The sequence below is a fragment of the Eurytemora carolleeae genome, unplaced genomic scaffold, assembly GCF_000591075.1.
Source record: "Eurytemora carolleeae unplaced genomic scaffold, Eaff_2.0 scaffold259, whole genome shotgun sequence".
Taxonomy (NCBI): domain Eukaryota; kingdom Metazoa; phylum Arthropoda; class Copepoda; order Calanoida; family Temoridae; genus Eurytemora; species Eurytemora carolleeae.
In genome coordinates, this window is record NW_019396517.1 from 29,276 (window position 1) to 39,391 (window position 10,116).

General features: G+C 32.6%; 1 protein-coding gene across 1 annotated transcript; it reads left to right on the top strand.

Annotated features, from left to right (window-relative positions):
• The first annotated feature begins 427 nt into the window (after positions 1 to 427).
• LOC111704736 (cell surface glycoprotein 1) lies at positions 428 to 6,268 on the top strand. Its single transcript, XM_023477063.1, has 2 exons — positions 428 to 816; positions 3,987 to 6,268. The coding sequence occupies exons 1-2, from the start codon at positions 646 to 648 to the stop codon at positions 5,454 to 5,456; spliced, it is 1,641 nt and encodes a 546-aa protein (XP_023332831.1). The 5' UTR covers positions 428 to 645; the 3' UTR covers positions 5,457 to 6,268.
• Positions 6,269 to 10,116: the final 3,848 nt, after the last annotated feature.

Here is a 10,116-nt window from a genome sequence, read left to right on the forward strand (position 1 = left end):
TGTTGTTGAGAACATAGGCTGAGGCAGGTAGAATACTTTGAACTGTACACTAAACCAGTGACTGCAAATTTGGTATCACAACAACAAACAAAATTTATCAATCATAAATTTTCCAAAATTACAAAATTACAACTTTTATTACTACTGATTTAAAAAATACAATTAAAAATTATTTGTAAAATATAAAAATAATGATAAAGTCACTGTCAGCGATACCTGTTTTTGTAACTGGAAACGGTATTTTATAGCTAGGTTGGAGTTCTCTTGAAGTAAAGTCATAAAATCACACCAGTTTCGGCAAATATTGTAAATATATTCTTGTAAGTAAAATTTTTGTGTTTGTATTTTTCAACATCAATATAAGCTGACTCATGCAGATAAAAATAAAAAATATATTATTCTGAAGCAGGTGTGAATAAAGTTTCTGGAATCCGACTTTTAACAACAAATTTTCAAGTATTTGGCCTGTGCCTACTCGGAACTCTGACGTCAGAGCCCAACTTTCCTCAACTGCATGAATCACGCCTGACCAATAGGCTGAGCTTGTCATACATCCGACCAATCAGAGACTTAAATAAATATATTCCTTAGTTCATTCCCGAACATTCCCAGCTCCCTCTTTCATTCTTTAATATTCAGTTTACCATGGCCAGCGAAGATTTCGGCCAATTTGGCCGACGCTCGGTCGATCGTGATGACTTTGACGACATGCGAGAACAAATGGCCAAAGAGAGAGATAAGTTTTTTCGTGATGTAAATCCCATGGATTGGCAAAGAGAGGCTGGGGGACCTGGTAGACAGGGACATTTCACCTTGGTGGGTTCTCTTTTCAACTTAATTTTTTCAGTTTCAAATTCCTTTTTTATTTTCTAACATTGTCATTTTTATAATTAATTCTTTTATTTCGAGTACAATGGTTTACGCCCACTTTAAGACCCATGTGTGAGTTTAATAATAAACATTGCTAGCTCTATAAACTCTTGAGTTCTATGCAGAACCATAAACATGTCAAGTTTCAAGGCCCGTACGGTAAATTTGCGTGCTTCTAATGAGAGAGAGAGATGGGGATGTTTTTAATTCATTTTGCTTGTTTGTTGAATATCCAATGAGGGGGGAGTAGACTATAGAATTGTGATTTTTGGTATAAAAGGATTTTTTTGCCTAAAGCCTTTCACATTTTTGAACCCAGTGAATTGATTATCTTGAATTAGTGTTATGTTTGTTTTTAAAAGTTTTATTAGTCGTTACTTTGAAGTAATAAAATTATCAATATTTAATTAAAATAAATTCATGGAAGATAAGGTGAATGAGACCGAAACGGCTTAAGGGGGGTGGGGTAAGAGGGGACGCCCCCGGAAAAAAAGGGGTGCAACTAGAGAGGCCCTTTCTAGTCCTTAAATTTTGATTTTTAAGAGTTGGTTCAAATTCTTAGTTTTGCCTTCGCCAAAATTAATTAATATTATAAGAATTAATCGATCGAATAGGGGGCACAAAATATAAATTCCACCCACCCACCCTCTAAAATACATAATTACAATAAAAATCTAGTCATAATCATTATCATAAAGATATTAAAAGTGATGATATAATTGATTTGAGAATCGGTTACGGTTGAAACTACGTACTTTCATTTCAATTTGATATTTATGTAAATTTCATAAATAAAACTTTAAATCTTTAAACCTTTAAACCTTTAAATCTTTAAACCTTTAAACCTTTAAACCTTTAAATCTTTAAACCTTTAAACCGGTTTAAACCTTTAAACCTTTAAACTTTTAAACCTTTAAACCTTTAAACCTTAAACTTTAATCTTTAAACCTTTAAACCTCTCAACCTTTAAACCGCTAAACCTCTAGCTTTGCATCTTCTAGAAAAAGAAGTGGGCATTAGGGGAGGTTTAAAATTATACCATTGTTAATGATCAATGTACAACAATTTTATGCGTTTAATAAGGTTTTCTTCTCCTCCCATTATTAGTTTTTACAATGATTTTTAAAACTTTTTCTTTTGCCAAATTGTAAAATTTAAAATGCATAATGCATATGTGAGATGTTTATTTTTTTTCAATGGGAAACATGGATTTTAATTTACAATATTTACCAGGATTCAAATAAAGTTAAGAAAAATCAAGATTAATTGTACAAGTTGATAAAGCGTATGAATTTTAAAAGCTTAATTTAAATATTTTAATACCAATTTTTATGCGAAGCTCTTGATAGAAACATTAAGTCGGAATAAATATTAAATAAAACAATACATAATGAGGAATCAATACAGAAATCCTTTTTTCTTTCCATACTGTATTCTTTTTTTAAATATTGATAAATAAAATAAATATATTTTGTTGGTGGCCGGGTTTTTGTCCTTTTCGTTTTATATAAAAACCTTAATTTTTTTTCTTTTACGTTTTTCCATATTCTTTTAAAGTTTTTTCTTTGTTCTCTTCCCTTTAATTCCTAAAATACACTTTTTGTCAACGATCTTTTATTTCTAAGATATTGCCAATAAAGTTCAGAAAAATCCACTAAATTTTAGGACTTTCTTAGTTCTGAAAAAAAAATTGAATAAGTTGATTGCTTTGAATTCTTGTCTTGTTACACAAGCTGTCAAAATAAATTGGGAATTATGGCTTCACTTATTTTTTATCCATTTCTGAGGAAGAGACAGGGTTTATATATATACATTTATCTTAAGATCAATACCAACCGTTTTTAAAGCATTCAGGATTTTTAAGGCTTTCCGGAGACCCTATACAAACATTTAATAAGTTTAACATATTTCTAATTGTATTCTCTAGAGTTAATGCGTTTATTACACTAAGCAAAATCTTGACACTTCAAAAAAAAAGCCTGAAAGATTTTTTAAAAACGTTCGTCCAGGCTAAAATTTTGCTAAATTTCATAAAAAGAAACTTAAAGAGTAATAAGTTTTGAAATACGTATGACGAATTTGTAAGTTGAGGCCCACTTTATGTGCACAACATTAAAAAATTGCCTTAAAAAATAGTTTGTTTTTTAAACTTAAAAAAACCTTTTTAAACTGAAAAAAACCTTTTTAAACTTTAAAAACCTTTTTAAACTTTAAAAAACCTTTTTAACTTTAAAAAACCTTTTGAAACTTCAAAAACGCCGATTCAAGCAGATAAACAATGTAAGAAATTTGTTATTTTTATGATGTACTTAAAAAATGCTGTAATAAAAATCAACATTGAAAAGCTAAACTTATCACTTATAATTAGGCCTAGTATTTTTGGACTTTTTAAGGGTTTGTTCAGTTTAGAGGAATAAGTGAATTCTGGAAGGAAATACGTTTTAAGTCAATTTTAAACAAAATCTTCTTAACTTCTTTTTTTTATCAAACTTTTAGCCTTTAAAAATGTATTGGTTGGTTGATTGATTTAAGTATCATTCATGTATTATATGTATATAAACTAGTGAACAAAACTAAAACAAAAAATAAATTCAATTTTATCTCCTTTTTGGCATGGTTACATATGTATTGTACAGGATACCCACAAAGGATGAAACTGTAAAGCTGACGACCTGAATCTTTTTTAAAATGACGGCTACAAAGTTAATTTAAGTTTTCTACCTTGAATAAGATCTTTTTATTGTTTTTTTTTTAAATCTAGCAAAGGAAGAAACAAGCTTACAGTTGCAGGCAGTTATGAATATCAGGAAAGAGATTATATAACTTCCGCACAGTCGTCTCTGAAGTCTCATCCTTAGCGGATAACCCTGTATAGAAATGCAGTTCATTTTAAGACAATTTCTTTGTCTATTCTTTCAAACAGGGTTTTACACAAGGAAACAAGGGAATTTTTTTAGATCTTAAGAAAGCTTTTGACTGTTGCAACTTAGATATTCAGGGGGGGGGGGGATATACTCAGGAACCCTCTGGAGGATATGATTCTCAGATTACATTTGTTCAATGCAGCGTGAAGAAATAAATAGTTTTTCAAAATATAAATTGTTTTTTATTTTCAGCCTCGGAGTTCGTTCTCTGGGTTTCCGGGAGGAGGCCTCCGATTCTCCGAGGTTGGCCGACCGCCAGCTCAGAGGCCGGTTGAGGACGACCTTCCCGAAGTTCGAGGTAGTTCTAGCAGGTGTACAGACTCCATACCTATCAATGTTATCCATGAGAAATCAGCTGACCCATCTAAACACAGGTATACAGCTGCAGGTCGGAATACTACAGAGATACCAACTCAGCACGCACAGACCGAGCACAGTCCGAGATTGGAGCGTGCTCATTCCGAACCTCCAAATAAATTCAACCAGAGGTTGAACCTAAATCGACCAGTATACTCGACTATACCGGAGAACGGAGAGGGATTAAACCAGTCTCAAGCTAATCTAGGCTCAAGTCCCAGGCAAAATAGCACAATCAAAACGTCCGCCTCGGCTCCCAGTGTTCCAGAGTCAAGGGGGGCGCAGCCCGTCCCTCCGCCCAGAAAATCTCCGCCCCGACCAAACATGAACTCCGCCCCAAGCAACCCTGGTCCTAGGACCGCTGTTCCAACAGGGACAAATGTGAGACATATTCCAATATTTGTTGAAGGAAGAGCGGAGCCGATTTTTAATTCCAACCTCTCATCAAACCCAACCAATAACGCGACAGAGATGTCTTTCCCCAAACCCTCTGACTATTATCCTGCCGGAGTTCAAAGAATTCGGAGCCGGGACGAAACAGATAGTCCGGATTTATTTCAAGGACGACGAGTGCCTGTTGACGAGCCGACCACGCCCCAGGGCCCGCCTCCTGGACCAATTCCCATGGGCTATCTACCCTCTGTGCACCCTGAGCCGCCGGTTGAACCAACAACTCCCCAGGGACCTCCACCAGGACCAATACCTATGGGATATCTGCCTACAAACCAATCAGAAAACCCTCCAGCTGAAGTACAGTCTACTCAACCTTGTGATTCTACACCCAACCAGAATTCGGAGGAGTCCAGCCATCCTACTCCAGTTCCTCCACCACCTCCGATTAGAAACAAAGTTGCTCCATCCTCCGATCATCAAGAATGTCTTCCTGAATCTCAACCAAGCTCGAAACCCCAGGAACCTGTAGCAAACTTTATACCCATTAAGGTAGAACAAGGACGGCCGACTAGTCCTACACCGAGCAGTCGTCCTTCTAGTGCAAACAGTCGTCCTTCTAGCCAGGAACTTCCCAAGGACGAACCAAAAACCACGGAGCCAAGAGATCCAAAGATCAGTAAACTTGAAACTATAAACCTAGATGTGGAAAATCTCCGGGTTCGAATTAGTAATTACTCCGGGTCTCGGAAAAACAAGGAATATCTCTACCTGGATGATATGTTAACAAAACTACTAATCTCCCTGGACGGAATAGATGCGGATGGGCGGAATGATATAAAACAAATGCGGAAAGAATCTGTGAAGAAAGTTGATGATTATTTAAAGTTGTTGGATGAAAAAGCGTCGGATTAAGTCTTCAACAAAAAATGATTTAGTGATTATTTAGTGATGAATTTCCCAAAAAATAAATACAATTATAAAAGTAAAAGGTTCAAATTCGTTGGAAGATCTTTACAAAACTAGGGAGTGAAACTTTAAAAATATATATTTTCAAAACATAATTTAAATAATGCAAGATATGTAATATGTATTATTGTACATATAAATTATATTTAGTATCATTATAGTGTACACTGTACATTAAGTACTGTACATATAAATGTATTAAGCACAATGTTTTTACAAATATTTGTGCATAACGTGACTGTGAAAACAATATTTCACGCCAAATTATGCAAACTGCAATATCTGAATTCTTTTCCGCAAAATATCGTTTATCTAAATTTAAATCTTTGATTTGCAACATTAACCCCCTCCTCATCCATCCCAAGGGACCTGGAAACAAGTTCTCCATTTTTTCAGATTTATTTTTAAGATTAAATGTATGTACAGGATTATCCAGAAATGATGAGACTGTAGAGAGAACATGAAACTCTTGAAATATAACGATTTCGAGATTAAATTAATTTTTATGCTTTATTTATAGTCTTTTTAAATCGTTTTAATGATTGTGCAAAGAAAAAAGTGTACTACAGTCGTCTCTGAGGTCTCATTCTTTCTGGGTAGCCCTGTATATACAAAGAAAATATCTAAAAAAAATTAAACATTTTGAAAAATATTTTGTGTATAAGAAATTGATGAGTTTGCAAGTTTTTTGTTGTTAAATATTAAAAATTCTATTAATACTGTTAACAATTCTCAATAATAAATACAAATTAACATTGCTTCATTCAATTCTACAATAATTGTTATCTTTTATTATAAGATAGCATACTACATTATTCTTCTTCTCGAATACTTAATTTAAAAAATATATTTTTACATTTGAAAAGGTGTTGATAATATTTGAAAAGGTGTTAATAATATTTGAAAAGGTGTTAATAATATTTGAAAAGGTGTTAATAATATTTGAAAAGGTGTTGATAATATACAGGGTTTCACAATAAACATGGGAATCCAGTGACGATTTCGATATCGTCTTTTTTAATAATTCTTTGATTTAGTTCAGAATTTGTTTGTTTATGTTTTGACTGCATACGGTTGTACTTTGTAAAACATGAAAATTACAGTATAGAAACAGAGTAAAATTGTCCATCTTCACTGTTCATTGCGGAGACATTAAATACACATCTTATCTTTACTACCATTTACCGTTTTCATAAAATAAACTCTAGCAGACATAATAATATTATGGCTTTTGAAATTAGGTATTCATAACAAAGACGATATCGAATTCGTCACTGCATTCCCATGTTTATTGGGACACACTGTAAATAAAAAGGTATATATTACAGACAAAACGTAAGGAAAACACATACAAAATTTATGGAAATCATGAAAAATTGCGAAATGGCTTGTCGCCTGTAGCTGGCCTCAATTTCCCTATTGATAAGAAGAAATAAATACGACCTGAAGGTTTTCCAACCTAGATTTTAATTTTTTTAGAAACAAACCTAAAGATTTTCAACCTTGTGGAAACGGAACTAAAGATACCTTTATGCAAGAAATATATATTTGTTGCCTTTTTAAAAAAACTTTGGGACCTTTTGACTTTGTACAAACAGACCTAAAGATTTCCAACCTTGTGGAGACGGACCTGAAGATTTTCAACCTTGCAGAAACAGACCTAAAGATGTTCCAACCTTGTATCGAAACAGACCTAAAGATTTTCCAACCTTGTAGAAACAGACCTAAAGATTTTCCAACCTTGTGGAGACAGGGGCGGACACAGGATTTCAGCCAGGGGAAGGGGCCGAGATGTTTTAGGTACACAAAAATCTCTATATAGGAACAAACAATTGTGAGGTGTTTCGATATGGGCCCAGGATCACCGAGTGAAACGTAGTGAGCGAGCCGAGGGGTTGCAAGGGGGATAGGGCGGAATTTGTAAACAAGAATAGATGTATCAGTGTTTGTTTAGTATCCGAGGAGGTTAAAAGCATTAAATTTTGATAATTAATATAATATTTTCCTATGACCAGAATATTTTATTGATTTTTTATGTGATGTGAAAAATGGATCCCATGTCAGGGTCCGACATCCGCCTTATGTTTACATTACCTCCCAGAGACAGTACACTGCAGTACAAAAGATGCAAACACCCCTGAAATAACTTTTCTTGCATAATAACCTTGGATGACACTAAATGTGGATAATTTTAATATTGCTACTCACGTTCACTGATTTTGAATTGTCTGGACAAAATGTTGACATACTGTGAGACAATTTAAGTTTCTGAACAATTCAAGGAATTGATTTTTTGATACATTTGGAACATAATATTTATTTATATGTTACATTGAATCATGTGTGTCTGAAATATATCTGACCCCTTTCCTCCTGGAGGAGACTTTTATTATAATGTTGTTCCCAAAGTTATAATGCAAGGAAAGATATTTCAGAGGTGCACGCATCTTTTGTACTGCAGTGTACTGTCCAAAGAGAATAGAATATATATTGAAGGGGAATTTACTCGAAAAAAGTGTTAAACGGCCATTTTGTTGTACTGTTTCCATACTGCAGGTGTACTTCACATATTTGGGCCCTGGAACATCATTTTATAAAAATCTGAAATTAATATTAAAAGAAAAACCAAATTATGAAAAAGGCTGGTTTCATAATTGACCAATGATCATTTCACATAGACTCTATGCCTTTCACTTTACTAACGATGATTTTCCGTTATAACTATAAATCAAATGATGTTTTTTATTCANTGAAGCAGCAAATGTGTGATTAATGGATTAATGATTAATGGATATTTAATTAGTACTTTACTAGAGAAAGCTTTTAGCAAGGATTTAATGCAAGGAAAGTTATTTCAGAGGTGTACGCATCTTTTGTACTGCAGTGTACTGTCATTGGGCGGTAATGTAAACACAAGACGGATGTCGAAGCCTGACATGGAATCTATCTTTCACATAAAAAATCAATGAAATATTCTGGTCATAGGAAACTATACGCAACTGCAATTAACTTTCCTTGCATTATAACCTTGATTGTTCCTATCTAACTTGCATATTAAGGGTAAAACATTTTCATGAAACACAAATAAAGAAGTGAATACTTCTTTTAATTTTAAGCAGCATTTACAAAAGAGCATTTTTCGATAATACCAAAACTGACTATTGAAAATGGGTATTTGTGGCCGAAAAACGCGGTTATACAAGTGATTTTTTTATTTTTTCAATCATTGAATAACGAAGACATAAAATGTAAAAAAGTTTTTCAATAAACTACAGACGTCATGTATAGGAATATGTTGAACAAATAAAAATTAATCTTATCATAGAAAATAAGTAATCTTTTTCAATTATTAGTTTCCATTTTTTCATTATTCTGGTTTCTCATTATATACAAAGATTTTCTGCAGACTTTCTAGAATTATTATTGAAAAGACGACATTTGAAGAATTTGAAGAAATCTGCGAATAAATTCAAAGAAAATGAGAAATTCAATATAACAATGAAAACGAAATAATCGATTTTAGCATTGATTTATTGACAAATTTCTTTTGAGACCTAACCATCTAATTAGATTACTGTATAATTTTTACTTTATTTTAACTCAAGGTGTATGTTGTCTTATCTTCTATAGTCTTCTTAACTCAAGGTGTATGTCGCCTTATCTTCTAGTCTTCTTAACTCAAGATGAATGTTGTCTTAATTTATAGTCTTCTTAACTCAAGATATATGTTGTCTTATCTTCTAGTCTTCTTAACTCAAGATGCATGTTGTCTTATCTTCTATAGTCTTCTTAACTCAAGGTGTATGTTGTCTTATCTTCTAGTCTTCTTAACTCAAGATGTATGTTGTCTTATCTTCTAGTCTTCTTAACTCAAGATGTATGTTGTCTTATCTTCTAGTCTTCTGAAATCAAGATGTATTTATTTCTAGTCTTATTAACTAAAGTGTGTTATCTCCTATAGTCAATTCTTAATTCAAAATAATTACCATGGACAAGCAAGATATTACGTGGTGAAACGAAATTGATAATTTAGGAAACCCGGTTTTTAAAACACCTATCTTTAAAAATACCATTTAAATGTCTAAAGAGTAAAGACGTCGAATTGTTAATATTTTCCAGGAAAAATCACCCATAACTTAGAAACAAATAAAATCATTTATTTTTACTTTTTTACTTTCCTTTTTTCACTTCTCTCTGATTTTTTTTATTTTTTTCTTATGCTTCTGCATCTAAGACATAAGTCCACTCTCTAACCTTTTTATTTATTCAAAATTTACGTATACAAATTTTTCCTTGATTGCAATATATTTTTATTCTAAATTCACAATTATAATAATGAGATAATGCCAAGTGCATATTTCTATTTCATACGGCAGCTTTTAAAATTCAAAATTAGGTTTAATGCCAATTTTTAAAAAAAGGATTGTGAAAAAAAAGTTCTATTCTCGTATTTATTTATTATTATAGATACAAATACTACACACTATTTATATATAGGTATATAATGTGTATAAATAAGAAAATATAGCCTCTATTACTGCTTGTCTATCTCTCTAGCTATGTCTATCTATCTATCTCTAGTAGCTGGCATGTTTATTGGGACACA

Coding starts and splice junctions, on each gene's coding strand:
- LOC111704736 (XM_023477063.1), top strand. CDS start 646: ATGGCCAGCGAAGATTTCGGCCAATTTGGCCGACGCTCGGTCGATCGT. Junction 817..3,986: donor GACAGGGACATTTCACCTTG/GTGGGTTCTCTT, acceptor TTTTATTTTCAG/CCTCGGAGTTCGTTCTCTGG.